The 23955-nt window shown below is 39.7% G+C and overlaps 1 protein-coding gene across 8 annotated transcripts in view; it reads left to right on the top strand.

Annotated features, from left to right (window-relative positions):
* The window catches only part of si:cabz01007807.1 (uncharacterized), a 65568-nt gene that overhangs the window by 32829 nt on the left and 8784 nt on the right, over positions 1 to 23955 (top strand). The window contains exons 1-31 of one of the 8 annotated variants that reach the window (XM_049567595.1): positions 2241 to 2388; positions 2522 to 2572; positions 7256 to 7318; positions 7485 to 7547; positions 8333 to 8395; positions 9042 to 9077; positions 9183 to 9236; positions 9339 to 10454; positions 10566 to 10685; positions 10781 to 10873; positions 11073 to 11126; positions 11917 to 11976; positions 12091 to 12126; positions 12212 to 12274; positions 13025 to 13075; positions 13171 to 13233; positions 13469 to 13537; positions 14695 to 14802; positions 16495 to 16554; positions 17574 to 17636; positions 17863 to 17928; positions 18017 to 18052; positions 18174 to 18233; positions 18991 to 19041; positions 20266 to 20364; positions 20454 to 20504; positions 20584 to 20679; positions 22436 to 22546; positions 22657 to 22752; positions 22840 to 22887; positions 22990 to 23064. In XM_049567595.1, coding sequence (XP_049423552.1) covers positions 2368 to 2388; positions 2522 to 2572; positions 7256 to 7318; positions 7485 to 7547; positions 8333 to 8395; positions 9042 to 9077; positions 9183 to 9236; positions 9339 to 10454; positions 10566 to 10685; positions 10781 to 10873; positions 11073 to 11126; positions 11917 to 11976; positions 12091 to 12126; positions 12212 to 12274; positions 13025 to 13075; positions 13171 to 13233; positions 13469 to 13537; positions 14695 to 14802; positions 16495 to 16554; positions 17574 to 17636; positions 17863 to 17928; positions 18017 to 18052; positions 18174 to 18233; positions 18991 to 19041; positions 20266 to 20364; positions 20454 to 20504; positions 20584 to 20679; positions 22436 to 22546; positions 22657 to 22752; positions 22840 to 22887; positions 22990 to 23064 — 3096 coding nt within the window. In that variant the 5' untranslated portion in view covers positions 2241 to 2367. Of the gene's footprint in view, positions 1 to 2240; positions 2389 to 2521; positions 2573 to 7255; positions 7319 to 7484; positions 7548 to 8332; positions 8396 to 9041; positions 9078 to 9182; positions 10455 to 10565; positions 10686 to 10780; positions 10874 to 11072; positions 11127 to 11916; positions 11977 to 12090; positions 12127 to 12211; positions 12275 to 13024; positions 13076 to 13170; positions 13234 to 13468; positions 13538 to 14694; positions 14803 to 16494; positions 16555 to 17573; positions 17637 to 17862; positions 17929 to 18016; positions 18053 to 18173; positions 18234 to 18990; positions 19042 to 20265; positions 20365 to 20453; positions 20505 to 20583; positions 20680 to 22435; positions 22547 to 22656; positions 22753 to 22839; positions 22888 to 22989; positions 23065 to 23955 lie in introns of those variants that run through there. The other 7 variants (XM_049567589.1, XM_049567593.1, XM_049567596.1 and 4 more) reach the window with 7 other exon arrangements.

Below are 23955 nucleotides of genomic sequence, written 5' to 3' on the forward strand. Positions count from 1 at the left end.
TTGGCAATCTGGATGGGGCCAATATGGAACATGTGGACAATCCAATATCGGGCCCATTTTTCATTTGCTACCCACATGGGACCCACATACAAATGTTAGCTGGGTGCAGCTGACAGTTAATTATGGTTTATGGCAACAATTGTGACTCAAGATTTGCCTGCAGTTATGTCACAGTACGGTTTTGAAACGCTCTACACCAGGGGTGTCAAACTCATTTTAGTTCAGGGGCCACATACAGTCCAATTTGTAAAATACAGAAATTGGTTCATGAGGCTTCATTTGGCCATCACTAGTTGTGGCCCCCAGGCCGTATGTTTGACACCCCTGCTCTACATTAGATGCTTATCCTCCACAAGGCCACACCTTGGCCTGCTGACGACAAACCTGATCTTGGGGTCAAATCTTTTCATCCTTGTTCAAGCCATATTTAACTGTAATGCAAATATATAACTTATGTTTGCATTGCCTGATTATGTCTCCACTTAAACAATCATCGTTTGACTAAACTACATTTTAAGATGCAATAATAGCTTGTGAGAAAACCTTGAAAATTCTGGTCAGTTGATGGAGTTATTTTATTTTTATTTTAGTGTGTATGTGCATATTTCTGCAGGTTGACTTTCAATAAAGACCTTTTAGTAATGCAGCGTTCTGCAGTGGAAACATTTGCCTAATTGCTGCCTGAGTTGACTGTTAAATGTAGATATAATCCGATTGCTTTTCAGAAAATGTTTTAAGAATGAAGTGTTAATCCTAGGTCCTGCCTATGTTTGCTTTTCATGTTACTTGTCACACTCTAAGAAGCTGCTGTGTGTCTGAGGTAGGTGTTGGTCAATTAATAAAACACTGCAAAGTTTCCTCACTTGTCAGCACACAGCTTCAGCACGTCAACACTCCTGGACCACACCGCCTGGTTGAGCTGGGTGAGGACAACCGGTCGGTTTGCATTGAGATGGAAAGGTACTGATTCCTGTCAAGCCCACGCAGTCAGGAAGAAACCGGAAGTAGTGTGGTTTTCTCTTCAAAATAATAGTGCAAAATGTATGTATGTATTTAAACAAGGAAAGGCAGGGGTCAGGGGGTGACAGACAAGTGTTGCTGCTAATAGGTCTTCCATACAGCATACAATATATCAATACAAATACTGATTTTTAATAAATCACTATGATTGTCATTACTACTACTACTACTGGAAAAAAAAATAATAATCATAATAATTTTATATAAATCATAAATGTTGTAAATACAACTCAAACTTTTGTTAGCCTACTAGAATAATAAAATCAATTACTTTTTTGAGTCTGCTAGATACATTTTACTGCAATAAAAATGATTGAAGTGAGATGATTGGACTAAAAAAAAGTTACCTTATTAGATAAAACACATTTTCATTGCATTTTTCTTTAGGGACTTCATTTACAGTTAAATGAAGGTAATAAGTTGCATTATATATTATCCAAGTACTCAACATGTCACAAAAGTGTATTTTGTTTATTGCCATAATATTGTGTCATGACATAAGTATTGTGATAATGTCGTATCTGGGGCCTTTGGTGATAGTCACTCCTAGTGGACAAGTAAATGTTATGGTTAAGAAAAAATTCTTAAATATTTAAAGTAACACAAAACTTCACCTGAATGGGTCATTTTATTTTTTTGTTAGCAACTTTTTTTTATTGTTTTAACATAGAAAGCAAACAACTCCTGGCATCAAGCAGTCCATATTTATTTAGCCTTAGTAAATCAACTGAAGAAGAAAATAAATTGATTAAAAGGATAGTAATAATAATACTTTTAAGACAAATCTTAAAACGTACATGTTTTCAATGACCTTTAGCTGTTTGTAGTGGTTTTAACATTTTTGTATTTTTGTTTTTTACATATGTAATTGTTCATACCAGTGTTATTCTGTTCTGTATTTGTTTACATCTTATATTCATATATATTTGTGTATATAATAACAAATTACATATAATAACATTAAATTGAATTAAAAATAAAATTGGATAAAATTAATAAAAAAATAGAAATAATAAATAAAAAGAAGAGAAAAAAATCTATTTTAAATAAAAGATTAAAAAAAGAGCAACAAATAGGGTAAGAGAAGCCTGAGAATAAGCTTCCTCAAGTGCAGACTTTTATCTTGAAATTTCCAATACCGGATGTTTAGATACTCCTCGCGACTGACTTGACAGCACAGGTGCGTCAAAGTGGGACCTAATCTCCAACCTGCGTCCTGTCAATGCAGCGGACACACCGAGACGTTTTAATGCAAAAGAAGCTTTATTATCATCCTTGAATTGAATCAATAGGAAATAATAATCAGATTTTAACTTGGTTCCAAATATTAAACCAACTTCACTGATCATGAGAGGAGCTGCAGCCACGGTAAGTCTTCAGTTACATCTCAAATGAAGTGTGCGATTGATGCAACCTAATGTTTAAGTTTTTTTTTTTTGAAGAGTGAGCATGTTTGAAACTCGGTTATTAATTTTATTTTAATAATATAAATGTTTATTAGGAGAATGATGTGGAGGCGGATGATGTTGGAGGGAGTGGGGGAAGACGACCTGTGAGTATTCCTTAAATTAAGTCTGTGGTGAAAACGTGATGGTTGCATGTTTGTGTGAAGAATGTCTGACCTCATATATGCCAGCAAACAATGCACCCAGTGCCTAAATTCCACCCTCCTCTTCCCACGTGTTACATATTTGACATTTTATCTGCAAACAGGTGAACAAGCTAATCAGATCAGGGGCATGTGGACAGTGTGTTTACTGCTGGGTCACTGTGTGTTGGCATCTGTGGCTGCTGATGGGTATTTTGGATGTATGTGATCAAGGCCAACAGGCTGGATAACCAAACCCAGAGTGTTGTGATGTCAGCTGCTGTGAATGTCCTCAGCACTGTCATGTGTGTGACTGATGGCTGTTATTGTATAACTACAGAACAGAGAGAACCTGCTCTTGTCACACTGTGGCTCGACTTCAGCACGTCTGTGCTTTCTTACCAGACTACAGCAAGTAAAGAAATGCATATACTCAAATATGAGTACAATTAAATAATTTAGCTTTCGGGCTGTCAAGTTATTTTACAAAATTAATCTAATTAAAGACATGCTCTGTGATCAATTGATCTAAATAATCGCATACATCAGTTTTTGCTGTGAAAGTATTTTAAAAAATTCAATTCAAATGAATTTTGGCAGAAGTGTCGGAATGAAAATTGAGCTGATATTTCAGGCTTGAAATACTCCCATCAACAGTTCCATCTGGGCGTTTCTTAAATGTAAATGCTCCACTGACGGGGTCGTCTCGTCTGCTTTTATCATGTAGCAAAGCCACTGTGGCCTTCAGTGACACACCGGGTCAAAGGGCACCATAGAGCATGATTAATCAGTGTCATTTTTTTTAACCTGTTATTTTTTCTGTGATTAATTAATAGAAATTAACATATTGTTTTGACAGCCCTAAAGTTGACACTTTAGTTAATAGAAAAGCATCAAAGGTATGACTCTAAAGGCACACTTCACCCTAAAATCAGAAATACATACTATAAAACTTCAATTAAAAGCTTAGTCCAAATTAAAAGCCCCGTCTTTTTTACTAGCCCCTGTGGCTACATATTTTGACAAATAAAGGCCTGTCCCAATTAGAACCCTGGTCTTGTTGCCAAGCAGGTCATTTTTTTATAGAAGTTCTTCAGATGTATAAAATCAGGTTGTTGGATACTGTTACCCTGTAAGTATTTTATATACAGTACAGGCCAAAAGTTTGGACACACCTTCTCATTCAATGCGTTTTCTTTATTTTCATGACTATTTACATTGTAGATTCTCACTGAAGGCATCAAAACTATGAATGAACACATGTGGAGTTATGTACTTAACAAAAAAAGGTGAAATAACTGAAAACTGTTTTATATTCAAGTTTCTTCAAAATAGCCACCCTTTGCTCTGATTACTGCTTTGCACACTCTTGGCATTCTCTCCATGAGCTTCAAGAGGTAGTCACCTGAAATGGTTTCCACTTCACAGGTGTGCCTTATCAGGGTTAATTAGTGGAATTTCTTGCTTTATCAATGGGGTTGGGACCATCAGTTGTGTTGTGCAGAAGTCAGGTTAATACACAGCCGACAGCCCTATTGGACAACTGTTAAAATTCATATTATGGCAAGAACCAATCAGCTAACTAAAGAAAAACGAGTGGCCATCATTACTTTAAGAAATGAAGGTCAGTCAGTCCGGAAAATTGCAAAAACTTTAAATGTGTCCCCAAGTGGAGTCGCAAAACCATCAAGCGCTACAAACTAAACTGGCACACATGAGGACCGACCCAGGAAAGGAAGACCAAGAGTCACCTCTGCTTCTGAGGATAAGTTCATCCGAGTCACCAGCCTCAGAAATGGCAAGTTAACAGCAGCTCAGATCAGAGACCAGATGAATGCCACACAGAGTTCTAGCAGCAGACCCATCTCTAGAACAACTGTTAAGAGGAGACTGCGCGAATCAGGCCTTCATGGTCAAATAGCTGCTAGGAAACCACTGCTAAGGAGAGGCAACAAGCAGAAGAGATTTGTTTGGGCCAAGAAACACAAGGAATGGACATTAGACCAGTGGAAATCTGTGCTTTGGTCTGATGAGTCCAAATTTGAGATCTTTGGTTCCAACCGCCGTGTCTTTGTGAGACGCAGAAAAGGTGAACGGATGGATTCCACATGCCTGGTTCCCACTGTGAAGCATGGAGGAGGAGGTGTGATGGTGTGGGGGTGTTTTGCTGGTGACACTGTTGGGGATTTATTCAAAATTGAAGGCACACTGAACCAGCATGGCTACCACAGCATCCTGCAGCGACATGCCATCCCATCCGGTTTGCGTTTAGTTGGACGATCATTTATTTTTCAACAGGACAATGACCCCAAACACACCTCCAGGCTGTGTAAGGGCTATTTGACCAAGAAGGAGAGTGATGGAGTGCTGCGGCAGATGACCTGGCCTCCACAGTCACCGGACCTGAACCCAATGGAGATGGTTTGGGGTGAGCTGGACCGCAGAGTGAAGGCAAAGGGGCCAACAAGTGCTAAACACCTCTGGGAACTCCTTCAAGACTGTTAAAAACCATTTCAGGTGACTACCTCTTGAAGCTCATGGAGAGAATGCCAAGAGTGTGCAAAGCAGTAATCAGAGCAAAGGGTGGCTATTTTGAAGAAACTAGAATATAAAACATGTTTTCAGTTATTTCACCTTTTTTTGTTAAGTACATAACTCCACATGTGTTCATTCATAGTTTTGATGCCTTCAGTGAGAATCTACAATGTAAATAGTCATGAAAATAAAGAAAACGCATTGAATGAGAAGGTGTGTCCAAACTTTTGGCCTGTACTGTATAAGGGTCCTCAGATCAATCAGAAAGAATCAAAAGGGTTTTTCAAAGAAATTAATCCAAGTTGTGAGTATTGTTTTAACAGGCTGAAGTGAGACTGTGTCAGTATGCCCGGTGCCGTAATCCTCAAGTGCCCTAACTCTCTGATGCCCTGTCTGTCGGAGCTAGATCAAATGAATGATTCATGATTAATATTTTCTGAAGCCTAATTTCTAACCAAGTAGTATTCATATTGGTTTAAATGAACAATTTGGCACTAGCGCACCTGGTAGAGCAGGCGCTCATGTACAAAGGCTGTGTCCGTGCCACAGCAACGCCAGGATTCAATTCAAACTTACAGCCCTCTGCTACACGTCATTCATTGAAGTTTTACAGTATATTTCCTCTTACCTGTCGTGCTTCATGTCAGTCTAGATTGTGTTAGTGTCTCCAATATAATGCAATTAGATGGCGCTCAGCTTGTGATGCTTAAAAGTGAAAAAAAAAAACCCATCCAAACCATCACCCCTGGTCCCACCTGACCCTAACGACTCACATGGTGGCCAGGTGGGTCAACGACTCACATTGTGACCTTAGTGACTCTGAAACTAAGAGCACATGTGACCCCTACGACTCTGCAAGGGTTCCCACCCACACAGGGTTTATAGCCTGCAATTTCGTACCAGTCATTTAGAACAGAAGAAGCTTCTTGGATGAGAGGCGAAACGTCTTCATGAAACGCAAGCAAGTCCAGTTGCCTATGATATTAGCACTTACGATTACCATGACCTGAATGACTGCGAATCTCAAAATAAAACATAAAACTCAACAGCAATGTCTCCTAATTCTAATTCTAATTCTAATTTCTCCAAATTAAGTCTGTTTTTGTAGATCACAACTTTTGCATGGGAAGAAGGCATACGCTTCTTTCAGGCCTCGTTATGTGCGTTTGCAATGTTAATAAATTAGACCCCTGGTCTTATTTATTAGACCATATAAGACCAAGTTTTGCACATGCCATTTTTGGGTTTTGTCTGTATGTTCATTTTAAGTATGGATCCTATGCATTGATTCATAAATGAGACCCCAGGTGCCTGGAGCACCACAAGCCGAGTGCTGTCTATCGGCCTTACACTGGCGAGAAGGCCGATATCTCCGACACTCTGCAACTCACACCAAAATAATCTAGAGTGATAAAACACACTGCAGGTAGGAGGAAGAATATATATTTTTTATTTTGAAGTGACCTGTCCCTTTAATGTCGATGCTTTATCGAATTAGTTCATGTATGCTGAGTATTTTAGACATATGTTTTATTTTAAAGAATACAGCAGGCACCCTCTGCATTAAAGTCTCACAAAGTGGAGTACAATCAATGTCTCAAAATAGTGTACTTTCTGCATAGGACAGGTGTGTTTCCACCTCTGCAGATGGAAACAATCAGACACAATATTTTACTGCAGCATTAGGCGATAACAGTTGTTTAAACTACTCTATGTCTAACTGAACTTATTGTAATACAATAAAAAAGTACATGCACAGTGGGGTTAGAGCCAATTTTTTAATTTAATTTTTAAATTAAATTTAATTTAAATTAAATGTATTATATATAATTATATAATTATAATTATTATAAAATAATTTTTTTAGAGTCAATTTTTTTCGCATTGTATCCATCCATTCCTGTTGATAGTTCTGGTATTTAAACAAACTGAACTCATGAGTCGAGCCTATGTCATAAGCAGTCAAATCAGACTCAATTTTGCAGACCAAAACTTACAGTTTGATTCATATATTTTTGATACTCCTCTCACTAAGGGACGGTTTGAACAGATTTTTCTCCCTCACAACAAAGAAATGTGGGCAGGTGATGATTTTCCTTGTCTTTTCCTCAGAGTGTTGTGACGCTACAAAATATGCTGAAGAAAGTTTCCCAAAGCCCCTTCCATGAATACCAGGTGAGTTTCCACACACACACACACACACACACTCACAAAATTACAAACCATCTCTTATGTCCACTATGTTTTTGAATTTCAAACACACATTTTTTAAATAGCAACTTATACATTAGCTTCCTTTATGAGAATGTAATTTATTTTTATTTTTCTCATTCTCTCCCAGACTCTTGTTTCATCACCCTCGGACACCAGTGAATCATCTGCGAATGATTCTCAAAACAAACAGGTTAGATCAATGGTTCCCAGCTGGTCCAGCCACAGGGTCCAGAATGCCCGTGTGTCCTTACTTCAAGGTCCACAAAGTGTAACACATTCAGCATCATGCTTGTGTTTGGCCTTGTCATTCAGCTAGCTTGCTGTCTCTGTTAAGTAGCTGCCTGTTATTCACTCACACTTCAGCAGGAAACGGCACTTCAGAATAAAAGCCTGTGCCGGAATTTCACTGTACTTCAAAATCAAGTGTGTTTTCTTCTAGAGCCACCTCCCTTTTAAAATGCATTGGTCTAAATCTTCAAAACGCAATGAGATATCACCAAGCTTTTGATAACTTTTGATAAGCTTGCTGCAATAATGATCCACAGAAAATTGGGTACAAATCGGCCTAAATTACAGTGCCGATCAGGCCAACTGGGGGTCATATTTCTTGGGCAGCATTTGCACACAACTTCCAATCGTTGGTGAAAATTTCACATGTCCATGATTTACCATATCATCGGAATTTGCAAAAAAATTTCTGAAGAAAAAAAATGAACTTAAAACAATAGGGTTTCAAAAATTTTGGCTTGAATCCGTAATCATACATCTCTTTAGGAAATAAGATGGATTTGGGGCGTTTGAGAAATTCCAAATTCGCCACCGGACAGCAGGTGTAGAAGTGCCTGCATTATCATTTCAACAATCAGGAGTGTTGTCAAAGTTTTGTTTACATTCCTGACAGACATAATGCATGGAAAGCATGATGTGTAACTTCCCACGCTTCCCTCCACAAATGTTTTTTTGTGTGGTTCTCAGGATGGTGAGTTCCTCAGTGATCTCTCAGCTGCTGCAGATAGCAACAAGCTACACCTAGGACAGGTAAGATTCAACATCTACAGCATGCACACTGACGTAGGGTACAACTGAGAGAAATTACACCCAAGACTCAGCTAAATGCCTCGAACTTGTCACATGAAATTAATCATTTTTAAGTATTTGCTCAGCATTCATGATGCTATTGTCGGCAACAGGCTATTCATATTGTCAGACTCAGAACGGCTTAAAGACAGATAATTATCTTAATCCTACTGTGGCACAGGTGAAACCCACACCCTGTTTCTTGTTTTGTTCTTTTGAAGTACAATCTGACTACTTGTTATTGTACTTTGTAGGTAGGTGCGTTTGTGTGTAGGCAGACTGCCTGACTGGACTTTTCTATTAATAAGTCTATCAGTATGTCAGCATGTGAATGGGATGGAGTGAGCTCAATGTGTTGAAAGTCAACAAATGAGGCAATAGAAAAAGCGACATCTGCCACATTAGTTGATAAAATTTTGAATATATACTATCTGAAAGCTTTTGTTGTACATTTTTTGGTTTGTGCCCACCCCTGCATTGATAGATATACCATTTTGTCTTGAGCAGTCCTTGAGACAAAGAGTTAATTTCATATTTTGTTCATGGCTCCACCCATCAATTATTCGACATGTAACATTTCTGCTCTGTCACTGTCTGATTATTTCAGAATGGAGGGCAGGAACTGCTCCATTTAAATCCTCAGGTATGTTTTTAGATGCCTGCTTAGCCCGCAGATTGAGCGCTTTGGTAACAATCCAAGTGAAACCTAACACCTCTTCTGTCTCTTTTCTTTTTTTTTGTTTATCAGAATGGAGTCAGTGGGGGTTTGGCCAGAATTAACCCTTTTTATACTTATTTTTTGGTATATACAAGGACTTCTGTTTTAAAACCAGATCAAAACATTACATTAAGTACTCTTTTTTTCATTCAGCGTATCCCTAATGACCCTGTGTTTTATTATCAGGAATCCGGCAGCAAAGATCACATAATGGAGGAAGTTGTGAGGGAAACTTCAAATGAAGTAAACCTTAATACCATCTATGTCCCTCCACCTGAATTTCAGAACTCATCTCTGGATCTTCAGCCTGAAATGAAGACTTTGGAAAATGGAGCTGAATTTTCTCAACTTCCGAAGGACCCATTCCAGACCCTTACCCCCAGCCTAAAGCAAGGTGGCTTCCAGACACCGACACTGGCCCAAAATGCTTCTGCCAATGGCCACTTTGTGGACGTAACCCTGAACTCACCAGACTTATTTAAGCCAGTTACAGCTCAAACACAGAACCTCTCCAAAACCTCCGACCTGTTTAAAGATGAAGAGGTCGATCCTTTCAAGGCTGCTAGTGAGGTTAACCTGTTTGATAAATCTCCCAGTAGTTTTGTAAACCCATTCAGATCTCCTTTAAACAAGGACGATCCGTTCCAGTCTCCACAGACAATGGCGAACCCATTTGACACTACCACGACCAAAGAAGGGGATTTGTTTCAAACAGGTCCAAATGAAAGTGAGGAACTCTTCCACACCAAGGAAAGCAAACAAGATCCCTCAACAAAAGATGACCTTTTTGGCAAGCCTTTGTCCAAACAAAATCTGGATATATTTTCATCTTCATCCACGAATTCAGTCGACCCATTCCCAAGCCCAATTGCAAGGGATTTATTCCAAGACGTTTCCATTTCGGGTGACCCGTTTGGTACTACACCCTCAAGACAATACGACCCTTTCCAAGATGTTTCACCTGGGACTCCAGACATCTTCCAGCCACTTCCCTCAAAGACTAACAGCAATGATATATTTGGGATAACCCCCAGCAATACAGCCTCTAAGGCCACATTCTCTACACCTGTACTCAGCAGCCCATCAGAAGAGAAGTTGGACATGCTATCATCACCAGATCTCTTTAAGGCAACTCCTTCGGAATCTCACCCAGCCATCAAACCCAAGTTGCCCGACGAGCCACATGATATTTTCATGACGACTCCTCAAGGAACCAAACATGATATTCTTCAGCCATCTCCCTTCACTCGGGCCAGGAATCTGTCCATGTCTTTTGGAAGATCTCCACCTGAGATGACTCATGTATGTAATAACTCCTGCCACTTCGTCCCGCCATAACGTAGGATGCATCTAGTAGACAAATCTGATTATTATGGCGTTCATTTTACACTTTTTATGTAATCAAACTTGCAGGTGCCAACCTTTAAACGTCCTCCAAAGCCACTTCCTCGATCTAGACCACCAAGGCCAAACAAACCACCCATGCTGGAAAAGCCACCAAAACCAGAGAGACCACCCGCACCAGCAAAACCTGTATGCAAAGAACACTTTTAACTCACTAATTTATCTGAAACTGTGTCTGCTGTGCTGTTAATGACATTTTTTTTTACCTCTTTTGGGCTATTTAGATGGAACCTGAACCAACTGTACCAAAAACCTCTCCAAAACCAGCCCTCAGATCACTCCCAAAGCCAGTTATTCCTCGCAGACCAAAAACTCCAGTAAGCGTGCTGTAGAAATTTGACCTTAGTAGCTGCTCAATTAGCTCGAGCAACAAGATGTCCTAGGATATTATTAGTCCAAATATCTAATGAGGAACAATGTAAAAGATCATGTGTGGGTAATTTCAGATTGGAATATCATCTTTCTGTGATTGTGAATGGGTCGTGTTTTAAATTTGTTTTGTTTTGTTTTTTACAGGAAAGTAAACCAGTGGAACCTGTTGTCTACGAGGACATCCTGCTTATTGGACAGGTGAGTTTAAGAGACGGGGATTTCTAGTATTCATTACTTAATGTATAAAGTAAATTTGATTAAATAAAAAAACAATTAATTTTTATTGTTATTATTATTACTATTACTATTATTACTTAAGTATTTGATTAATTAAATTATTATTTGTTTAATTTTATTTTTTTTTATTTTAAATTCTGATTAACAAATTTATCAGACGAAAAAGTTACCAATAAAAGAGAGAAACATTGTGTAAAGCTTGAACTATAAATTGTACTTCCACATTTTCATATACCTGCTACTACAGACACAAAGAATACAGAGTATCGTGAGAGAGACCTGCACCTCTTTCCCTCTTTCTCAAACTCAGACCAAACTCAGATTGTTAAACCTAAGCAACTCTAATAAACCAAGATTTTGTAACTGTATTGCCTATTTCCCACCCAATATGTCTTCAGAAACATATTTTAGTGCACTGTTGTCGCTGTATTATGAGAATCTGTGAACAGGAAGTGAGCGCCAAACTATTCCCAAGCTCGCTTTACGTCACTCACCAGCAGGGGTGTTTATCTCTGGTCATGTGGCACCAATTTTAAAAGTATTTGTGTCTGTCTGCTGCGTAGATAGCCCAGTTTTATGGAAAGACCATCTTGCCAGTAGTGAAATGCCTCTTTAATTCAAGGGCATTCTGATTTTGACATGTGTCAAGCAAGAGGAAAATTTAGCCATAATTGGATTCTGGATTGTTATGAAATCTTTTAGGAGAACTATAAGTGTCTAATATAATTGCTTTACTAAAATCCCACAACAGGAAAAGTGTGTAGAGGACTGGCCTGAAGACAGCCCTCAGCTCAACCCTGACTTCAAACCAGTAAGAAAACATTTTCAAAAACACGTTGGCACACTACCTAACACTTTCCTTTGAACCATCTGTCAAAGACATTTCAGCCACTAAATTTTGTGTTTTGTTTTTTTTTTCTACAAGTCTGGAACCTTAAGACTACGCCGAGAGTCACTGAAAGTAAGAGACGAGCTGTTTGTCTCGTTAGCATTGTTTGCTTGTAACCAGAAAGAGATGACGCTAAAAAAGCTTATCTGTCTCTCAGAAAAAGGTGGACTCTGATGGAGGAAGTGTTGAGGATCAGGATGTCTCTGGGAGTCACAGCAAGGTGCAAACTGACAATCTCACGCATCAGCCACCTGTCAGGCATTCTGTGGTTGTTATCAAGTACATCGTTTAAAGGGACAGTTCGCCCCAAAATCAAAAATACATATTCTTCCTCTTACCTGTAGTGCTAGTTATCAGTCTAGATTGTTTTGGTGTGAGTTGCAGAGTGTTGGAGAGATCGGCCGTAGAGGTGTCTGCCTTCTTTTTAATATAACGGAACTTGATGGCACTCGGCTTGTGGTGCTCAAAGCACCAAAAAATTACATTCCGAAACCTCAACAGCAATGTCTCATTCCAGAAATCATGACCAGTTTTTGTGAGCAGTTACCTGAGTGGGCTATAACGTTAGCTAGCTTAGTGGTGCTAGGTGAGCTAGCAGTAGATGCACGCTTCCTTTTGCGTTGTGATATGGTTGGCAGGTATACCTCCATAGAAAGAAAATAGTTCCTACTTGAAACTGCTCACAACAAGGTCTGTGGATTATCTTGAGTAACCAGGTCATGATTTTTTGAAAAGAGACACTTCCATTGAGTTTCTCAAATGCATTTTTTGGGTGCTTTGAGCACCACAAGCCCAGTGCCATCTAGTTCTGTTATATAGGAGAGAAGGCAGACATCTCTACAACCGGTATCTGCAACTCTCAGCAATTCACACCAGAACAATCTAGACTGACAAATAGCACTGCAGGTAAGAGGAAAAATATGTGGTTTTTTTCTATAAAATTCATTTTCATTTATTTATTTATTGACAGAAAAAGGACAGGAAGGCCAAGTTGTCCCTACTTTCCAGAAGAGGGTCGAAGGTAAATGAAGCAATGCAAAATCCCTGTTTCAGTGCTCTTATTGTATTTGCATGTTTGTCTTTGTGATGGTAACAATTTTCTGTGTGTGGGAGAAGTTTGCTGATGACACAAAGGAGGCGAAGAGCAGGACACTACCCACCACTCGTAAATCATCAAAGGTAACAATCAGGGTGTCTGGAATCAAATATACATTGCGTAAGCATGTGTGAGTACGCCTAGTCTGGAGTATTAAAGCCATAATGTGTCAGACAGAGAATTGTTTTGCTGTACTGTTCAGCCAATTTAACTCTTGATTCATGTGTAAAATATGCTCAAATAAATCAACACAAAAACTATTGCTGCATCAGATCTGAGCACATCAGTGTGTTTATAATGGCACTGCTTGTTTTTCAGGAGTATTTTTCAGAATTGCACATGTCTGCAGAAGAGTATGAAGATGAGCAGAATGGGATGGACTACAGAGTATGTTATCTTGTTTCTGTAATTTATTACCAGTATTAACACTTTCCCCACCAGAGTCTTATTTTTAAGTTGCCAGCCAACGCAAGCATTTTTGATCATATTCACTGATGTTTCAAGACCCACAGAATAATTTGTTCTATGAATATGTAAACAGTATATACATCAAACTAAAGAAGAGACCTTCTGTTTTAATATGCAAAAATCATTTTATTCTATTTTAATCTATTTCACACTTAAATTTTTTGTGTCTTTCTCATTTTCTTATGTCTGTTTGAATTGTATAAAAGAAAATGATACTAATGATAATGAACAGAATATTCTGTGTGAGGAAAAACGCAACATGTTGTCACGTTCAGTGCCAGTACTATTGACTCCCTCTCCTCTGTGGTCGTCTTGCCCGTGTCTCACTGTCACAGTCATGGAGATCCCGTTTTGTCCCACCAAACTCATCTGCTTCTTCATCCAAATTGGATTCGTAATGTTGATCAAAACACAAATTATCGGAGTCTGAGACCATCAACATCACCACGGCTTGCGCAACCAGAAACTTTTGCATTGGCGTGAGCATTTTCGTGCAGTTTACAAGCTGCTACGTCTCTGTAAACAACATCGTCTTTTGGTTTTCAACGGATCTTCACTTCATGTTTTGGACATGGCAGTGCTGTTCTATTTCACAACATGTGTAACAGCGCTCCCTATCTTATAAAAGTGAAAACACAGATTGCCGCGATATCTCAATATATATATATAATTGGAAAGAAGGCTGGCTAGTAGTGGGTGGTGTGGGTTTACCCCTGGTAGACAGCTAGCTCCAACTGAAAGCTCCCCCAAACAGCCAGCCCAAACAGCGTCAGTAAACGATTCTTTGTGGTGGTTGATCCAAAAAGAAACAAAGCTGGAGGTAGTTGGTGTTCAGTTCGGCAAAAGCCATAAAGCTCTTTGGTGGCAGGTCTCTCACTCTCAAGGTTGTTCAGCCCTGAAATCCCTCATGGACACTGTTACCACACCTCTGCCACTGGCAGAGGTGTGGTAGGCTTAATTGATAAACCCCGCCCACCACCAACCAGCCAAAAAGGAAAAAAAGAAACTACTCATGTAAATACTACAGCGCATACTGCTCTACCCAAGAGTTTAACAATGTCTCCTTTTGTCAACAGAAGAAACATCTGAAGGCCAAAGTCAGTCAGCTGCTTAGAAGAGCATCAACTACCTCCTACGCACTAGAAGGAAAACACATGAACGGACATTTACCTCAAGAATCAAAGGTGAGTTATCTGAAGTACAAGTACGAGCTTAAGGACATTATTTAGGTTTTGCTTCAAATCTTCTCCTGAATCTGCCGTGAAAGTTTAATCCATCCATGTGGTGTGTCTAAAAGGTTACATACATTACTTTTTACATTAGTGTTGCAGTTCTGGTGATTTTTGTCTTTGTAATTCCACAACATAATGATGACATTAATTAGAGAAGCGTCAGCAATAAGAACTCTGTCATACACCGATGGTCAGAGGTAAAATCTACCTAAAGTCAACCTGCGTAGTTGTCCCTCCATTGTGACATTAGAAAGTGTCACATTTATCTTGCAAGTGTACTCTTCTTCAACGTTTGGTTTACTTCCTGGATTTTCCTACATGGAAATTCTAACCAATCAAGAGCAGCTTTCTTGTGCAAGACATTTGATCTGGTCCGCTTGTAAATGCTGTTGTGAAAACACGAACCAACTCTAGGCAATTATGTAGCTTTGTAACAAAATTAGTCCCTGATTCAGACCAAAGCAAGACAACTCTAGGTCTGAAAGCACCCTTAAGCATCAGGGGCTAGTTGCTCAAAACACCTTAAATTTGTCCCTTAAGTAGGAAACTTATGGCTAAAATGAAATACTTCACCAATAACTGACTGGAAAGATCCCATTGGATCTAAGGTTCAATGGTTTAACAAACTTTAAGCAAGTCCTTAAGTACAAGACCAAGATAATCCGAAAAACTTTAATCATTTTGTAAATGTTTTCAGGAAACCTTAAGGAGGAGACTTGACGATGTTTTGTGCAACCGAATTTATCTCAAGAAAATCTTAAGGAAAATCTTAACTTGAGGTGCTTTTTGCAACCAGCAGCTCAAATACTCACTATAATGCACTAAATACACGGTGCATGAATTCACAACCCTAAAGTCCCCATCTGAAAATATGTACCTTTTTTTTTTTTTCCTAGTATTTTACGATCTTGGGATAAAATTGTTTACACACTTTAATTTCTCAATGGGATAATTTGAAGTTTTTGAATTGGTGGTGTTTGAGGTACTTATCCATAGTCAGTGTATTGCATACTAAATGATGGTCAGTACCCCCTCAGTCAGGAATACCACCATGGAAGCTATGCAATGTTCTGCTGTGGACGAAGGCAGCAGCAAAATGTGTTTTAGCCACCTAAAAAAGTCAGTATCACTTTAAGTGTACGATATATTTAGACTATGTTCACTGCTTTACCTTTGCGTCAGACAGTGATTTAGGGCTTCAGTTCCCCAGCTATGCTCTCGTCAAACCCACCAAATTCCATTGACAGAAACAGTAATTTAGTCATGACCACTTTGGTCAAAGAAAACTTTACCTTACTAGGACTACACAGAAAGCCTGAGGTAGAGAGAGCACACCTCTCTGCCCTTACATGTGCAAACATGGAAAGCCTGAGACAGTGAGAGCAAACCTCTCTGCTCTTCCATGTACCTACATGGAAAGTCTAAGACAGGGAGAGCAGTGCAGACGCCCCGGGAACAGGACAGCATCAATGACAAACAGAAATGACATTGATAAGTCAGATACAGGATGAAAAGGAGTTGCTGGAGTGGATATACATTTGAATATAGTGGGTTTGTACAGTGTGTCTCCTGTGCATGAGCGTTGTATTCGTGGTATGAAGAAATCGAAGCAGTGTAATATGTTTGGAACTTTTTTCCCCCCAGGAGAAGATACATGATGACCTCTTGGGTGCACATGGCTACACACCTCGTAAGCAGTCCCAGGTCAGTTTTTTCAGTACCTGTTTTTTTTTTTTTTTTTTAACATTTGAAGCTTCTTTTAAGGTTTTTAAAAGAAGCTTTATATTTCATGATGTCATCAACCTTAAATGAAAAAATAACTAAACAAAAAGTTCTTGAACAAAATCCTCAGTTTAGATAAAGGGATTCATCAGAATAAATGAGTTAGTCTTTTTAATTCTATCAACTGTCTTTAATGAATAAATGTAGTTCAGTCAGGAACTACATTTAGTCAAAGAAAACTTAATTTCCATTTGCAGTATTATATTTGGTGGTATGGCTCTGTTCTGGGGCTTCTCTGCCTTTTCTGGAGCCTATGGAGAAAGCCTCTTCCATGCACCTGCATGGAAAGCCTTAAGGCAGAGAGACCAAACCTCCCTGCCCTTCCATGCGCCTACATGGAAAGCATCAATGACAAACAGAAATTACATTAATAAGTCAGACACAGCATGAAAAGGAGGAGCTGGGGTGGAGGCAAGTTGCCAAGTGACTTGCAGAGGAAGCAGCAACAGTAGGCAGGCCAGAGCAGTTTATTGATCTCTGAATGAGATTTGCCAATCCATTGCATAGAAGGGAATCATGTGATCTATCAGCTGACTCCCTTCCATCAATCAGCTGCTCCATCAGTTGACTGGGCTGAGATCAGCTGATGTAGCTGATTGGGGCAGCAATGGACCAGCAGCTCCTGTGTTTTAATGTTTTTCTCAATGGGGTCTGGCTTTGAAGAGAGCAATGTAACGGCTTAATTTCCCCTTCGGAAATGGCTGTCTGACAGCAAGGTAAAGTGTTAAAAATATTCTTAATATAGCATACACTTAACCTAAAATACACCCCTGTCCACAGCAGTACATTGCTTACCTTCCATATCAAGACTCCTGTCTGCAAACTGGGGGTGTGGTGACCAACCCCACTTCAAAAACGTGGAACTATCCCTTTAACAAATGTTGGTTCTCTTAAAGCGTTACCGTGATGCAGTTTTTAATGCAGTGGTTTGTTGTCTACAGGGGACAGTTTTGGATGACAGCACTTGTGAGGATGAGGAGGGAGGAGAAGCCCAGCACGAAGAGGTTGACCGCCATGGATCTGTTTACTTTTTTACACTTAACAGCGAGCAATATACATGTTAATGCCAGGATTTTATCATGGTTAATAGCAGCATAACAAAATAAACAAAAAAAATAACATTCTCTGATATAGATACTGAAAATTTAAGTCTTTTTTAGCATCTAAAGGGAGAACTTTAACTATTCTGGCATGCTTTGATATGCGGGATCTTTTTTTTTCTCTCTCCAGAAGAAAAAAAAGAAGGTGAAAATCAAGTTTGTGCCACACAGAGGATTTGCCATCACTGTAGACAAGGTATCACACGTCTTCTGTTCTTAATATATCACAGCATATACCTTTAAATGAATGTGTCTAACACTGAAACTTTTTCTCTGAACCGAAGGGGGCACACGGAAACACACCACACAAAGGCTCAAAGGTATGACTGTATACATTTGAAAATAGTGGGTTTGTATCGTGTGTGCTGTGCATGAACGTTGTATTCGTGGTATGAAGAAATTGAAGCAGTGTAATAGGTTTGGAACTTTTTTTCCCCTCAGGATAAAACACATGGTGAACTCTTGGGTGCACATGGCTACACACCTCGTGAGAAGTTTCAGGTCAGTTTTTTCAGTTAGCATAGCAGTTTTGGAGTAGTTATGAATTTGCAGGCTCGCGAATGACAATGTTTTTTTAACAGTTGAAGCTTCTGTTAAGGTTTTTCAATGAGCCTTTATATTCATGACATCGTCACCCGTAAATAAATAAATAAACAAAAAGTCCTTGAACAAAATCCTCAATTTGACTAAAGTGATTCATCAAAATAAATAAGTTAATCTTTTTAATTCTATCAGCTTTCTTTAATGAATAAATGTAGTTCAGTCAGGTACACTTTAGACAAAGAAAACTTTATTTCCATTTGCAGTATAATATTTGGCAGTATGGCTCTGTTCCGGGGCCCCTCTGCCTTTACTCAAGCCTACGCAGAAAGCCTCTTCCACATGCTACGTGGAAAGCCTAAGGTGGAGAGAGCACACCTCTCTGCCCTTCCACGTGTCTTAATTAAAAGTCTTAGGCAGAGAGAGCACACCTCCCTGCCCTTCCATGCGCCTACATGGAAAGCCTAAGGCAGGGAGAGCAGCAGCAAAGACCCCCCAGGAACAGAACAGAGCAGCATCAGTGACAAACACAAATGACATTGATAAGTCAAACACAGCATGAAAAGGACGAGCTGGGGTGGAGGCGGGTTGCAAAGCAGCTTGCAGAGGAAGCAGCAACAGTAGGCAGTAGGGTGCCCTGAATGAGATTTGCTAATTGGTTGCATAGAAGGGAATCATGTGATCTATCAGCTGACTCCCTTCCTCATGTCACCCTTAGGATGATGCTTTTGAGGATGTGGAGGAGATGAATCTTCAGTCAACCAGCAAGGTACTATCTTTCTTATTGTTACCATTATATGTGTGTGATAACTTTGCATTTATATATTTTTTATTGTGATCATACTGCAGACTAGCAATTAGCTGACTTGAATCATGCTTGAGAAATGAAGACTATTCCATACTTATTCGACAAAAAATGTGGTTATAAATGAGGACATATTTTTCAGGAACTCAATGCAACATGGTTTTCACCGTAACCTGTCTGGCAGGGGTCATCAGCTACATTTGTTCAAAGACCAGAATTTTTCTAAGCAGACAGTGTGGAGGCAGGACTATGAAATTAAATAGGTGGCACTATGCCCCCTTTCAGCATGTTAGTAATGGACCTTTTTCTGGTTGACCGTCACAAACCAAACAATTGACAAAGAAGATACCTAGGGTGAGCTAGCTGCTAACTGGTACCATAGTGGGCAACTTTACACTCTGTACATTTCGTCCGTCCAAAAATGCTCATCTGGTTTTAGTTGGACTAACACAATAAATTGATTTTCTTGAATGTCATTGTGGCGATCCACCGTTAGGATAAACATTTCCCTTTAATCTTCACGTCCCGTTCCCTGTTAATTCACGCCCCCGCCACACCTCCAGCACCAGCCAATGGCGTTCCTTTGCCTTTTTTTGCTTGTTCCTTGTATGCGTTGTTATGGTGGTGTGAACCAAAAGAGGGTACATGACACAGAGTTTATGGTTACTGAGCTGTGTATCCTTGTGGGGGATTACCCTGACCAATACTTGATTTCAAATTGTCGGAGGGAGCTCCGACTGGCACCCCTAAAAATCCAGGTAATCCGCTACATCATGTAAACGTACTGACAGAGAGAGAAAGAAGGTGGAAGGTGGACTATTGCACAGAATGGACTGCAACTCTATAACAAGCTGACAGATGGAATTATGAAACACCCATAGGTCAAACTCACATATTTGGGGTTGGTAAATCATTTCTAATAAGATTATTTCTAAATCAGTTGTTTTGGGGGTTGCTTCAGTATACGGAGGAATAAAATGCTATCATATATATATTTATGATATCATAAGTGCCAGAATGCATGTTTTCCTCCTCACATTTTCTGTATTCAGTAATAGTCTGTGGGCCAGATGGGAACCTCTGGTGTGCCATATGTGGCCCACAAGCCACTGGTTGATATGGCTACTGTGTGATTTTGGTGATTAACATACCTGACTTACAAAGAATAATGGTTGTTATGAATCTCAGGCTGCTTTCATGGATGACGAGCACTTCCAGAAAACACGCCATATGTCTGCTGGATTAAATGGAGATGAAGATACATGGGAAATGGAAGACTGCAAACCTGTAACTTTCTTTTTCGTTTAATGCTCATATTTTCATTCAACATTTTTTCACCTGTTTTCACTGAATGATCTTTTTTCTTTCATCAATAGAAGAAACCAACAAAGACAAAGCTGCTGCACGGGGGCTTTCGAAGCTCTAAGGTAAACATGTTTCTGTGAAATGTTTTGCTGCGAGGCAACAAGAGGTGAAAGAAATGTTTCATAAATGTGTCTTAATCAGGAGGACATGCTGGATGACCCCAGTTATCAGAAAAAGATGAGCAGCTTCTCGGCAGAGGAGTTAGACGATGAAGACGAGATGGAGGACTACAAACCGGTATGTCCATTAACCGGAAAGTATTCTTGTAACATGATACCTGTAACACATGAACAGCAGCAATAGTTAAAGCTCAGTGTAAATGCTTTGTATAAACATGTTGTCATGCAATGAACAGAGCAATCAGGGCACCAATCATTTTGACAGACCAGATTAGCAACAATGGAGAACATAATGACACGTGCCTCTGCTGCCAAATGCGTCATTGTGCCACAGCAAGTGTCTAATTTCACAGGAGATGAGCCTTTGAAACACTCTCTGAGTTTAAGTGTAAACCTTTCACCAACACTTGAGTTGCATCAGACTGTTTTGAAGAGGGTGAGAATGGACGACTATGCACAGAGTGATTGTTATTACTTCAGATTTCATGCAGAAGAGAAGATGTTTGATTTGATTCCTCCTGACCGCATAAGCTTGGCGTCTAAAGTAGGGTTGAGTAGTTGGAAGAATATATTGGAAATTGGTGATTGGCTGAGAACATCGCTGGTTGTTTTTTGGGAGGAATTTTTGCAAATTTAATGGTGTCCCTCTGAAAAATGAGTGAAAGAAAAGATTGGCACCGTCTCATATCTAAAGAAAATCCCCCAAACCCAAATGGATCCCTTACAGACTTGTTGACTCAAGCCCTAAGCCCTTACAGACCTAGGACCAATTCCATTTCTTCCCCTTAGCCCTTGTCTTGGCCCTTCCCCTTGGTTTTGTGCGTTCCCAATTCTCCGTCAGATTAGCTCTTAACCTGATGGAGAATTGGGACACCACTTCCCCTCACGTGAAATGCTCTTTCAAGAAGTCTCTTTCAAAAACAGTTCAAGGCACTCACAGGTCTACATCAGGATCCCCTGATGAAGACCTGTGAGTCGCAATGCCTATAACGGCATGTAAAATAAAGGCATTTCAATTTTTGTGCAAACCCTACAGTGTTCCTTGGATTGTTTTAGAAGTAGACCTTCATTACATATTTTTGATTGAGAGTATACTTCACTCATGCATGGTGGAACAAGATGGAATAAACACAGTGCACCTGAAGTATACAAAGAGCACCTGTATGTGACTACTACTAAGACCCAGCAGCACTTCTACACCTTAGTCTTCATTTACATTTTGGATTTTGTCGCCTCAACTCTCTACCAGCCCCTTGTTTTTTAGCTGCGCTATTTTAGTGGGGGGTAGACCGTGCGAATGAAAGGTGTACCTTTTTAAGAAATGAAGATTCCCCACTGTGTTGGTTGGTTGGTCATATATACATTGAATTAAACACACTTGTTCACGCCACAACTCCACGAGTGTGTCCTCTTTTTCCAAAGTACAAGAGAACCAAGACTTGTTGATGTTTTTGCACCTCCTCGGAGTCTCCTTCATGTTCACTGTCTACACAGTTTGCTGCTTCCTCTTTAGTGCTAGGGAGAGCGCAACTATTGGTTGTCGACAGTGTTCATTGATATCCAGTATTTGCATAAGCCAAGGCTCAAAACCTATAATATTAAACATGTTTGATTTTGTCGGAATGTCAAGACGAGAAAAAAGACTGACTTTAGACAGCTCGGACTGGGTTTTATTCGTTAAATGGTTGAATTTTGGAATTTTGCTTGAAAAGTCGTAGTGTAAGGCCAGCATTAGCTTGGTGAAAGAGAGAAACTTGAATTCAGATAATACTGACAGTTGCTGGTTGTTGGGCTGATGGTGGTCAGTTGGGGAACATATCTCCCAGCCCAAGTCTTAAGCTTTCTTTAATAATATTTTTTGTTTCTTGTGTCAGAAAACGACTAAAGCGAAAATCCCGCCTCCCATCCCACGCAAACCTAAGACATCCAGTGGACAGAGTGAACCGATTGGATTCAGCTACCAGATACCTCAGCAAGCATCCAGTGTATGTTCAATCTTGATTAATGCACAACACAAGCATGGGCGCTACTATATGTAACACTTTAGTTTAAATGTTTTATGCTGGTTTGACTTTATGCCGGGTATTTTTTGCAGGATCCCTTTGCTGAGGATGACTTCACTCACACAGGAAGAGATTTCATGAAAGACATGATCGACAGCGAAGAAGATGAACTGGAAACCTGCAAATCGGTATTTTTGTCACTCTCGTGTTCACTTTTAGCGTTATACTTCGGTGTCATTACATACGTGATACTTGACTTTTTGTTTTGTTTTCAGCAGAAGAAGCCATCGAAACTTAAAGGCCTCAAAAAACACAAGGCTAAGGTAAAGCTTATCTCTAATCACACAAACAAATTGGGTTCTGCTGTCAGATCTTTAAAAACAAGAGAACGACATGCTCACTTTTTATTATCTCTGTCACACCAGAGCAAAGCAATACAGGAGGAGTGTGAAGATCCACCAGGAGCTGTGCCAAGTGACTTCCTGTCAGAGGCTGCAAGGGTACGTTTCCTTCTGGCAAACTGGAAAGTTGGAAAGTGTGGCAAAGAAATAGGATTTTTTTTTGAAGTGGGGTTGCTTGAGGTACTTAGTATGTTTGTATTATACTGTAGTATGTATTTGTATGTTTGTATGTGACTTTGGTGTTTTAAAGGGATAGTTCAGATCGTAATGGACGTAGCTACCGTGACGTCACCCATTGGTTTGTGGACTCCCATTTTGAAGCCTCTAGTTTGGCATTACGGCAGTCGCCATCTTGGTTATTGTGACCATATTTGGATGAGAGGCTGGCGCTGTGGAGGAGCGAGGGGTGGATCTGACTGAGTAGCCAGGGTCGCTATCAGCAGACAGCCTGTCCCTCAAATCTACCCACCCTGAATTGTGCCTAAATTTGTTCCTTAATAAAATAAAAATGGGTGAATTATATAAAATTTCATCCCTGTACAATTGTTACGAATGTTAAAATTTGCAATGGAGACCAAAATTGTTTTTTTGTACCAGGTTGTAAACATGTTTATTTCTGCTGTGAAGTTGGGGACATTTTAACATGGACCCATGAGGACTGACTCACTTCTGGAGCGATTATGTTTTTGGGTTGTCTGTCTATCACATCCTTGTAAATATGATATCTCAAGAACTCCTCAAGGGAATTTCTTTAAATTTGGCAAAAATGTCCACTTGAACTCCACAACGTTTATTTATGTTGTGAAGTTGGGAATTTCAGCATGGGGGTCTTTGGGGATTGGCTGGCTTCTGGAGCCTTAAGTGGCCGTTCAAAGAAATACAGTAGTCAACACGTATGTGTTGGCTTCATTTTTCAGCCCCTGAGGTTGCTGTTTGGTTAGGATTCCCCAAAGAACACACAAACAAAAAAGAAACTAGCTGATCGAGGCA

This window comes from Epinephelus fuscoguttatus, linkage group LG23 (genome assembly GCF_011397635.1).
Source record: "Epinephelus fuscoguttatus linkage group LG23, E.fuscoguttatus.final_Chr_v1".
Classification (NCBI taxonomy): Eukaryota; Metazoa; Chordata; class Actinopteri; order Perciformes; family Serranidae; genus Epinephelus; species Epinephelus fuscoguttatus.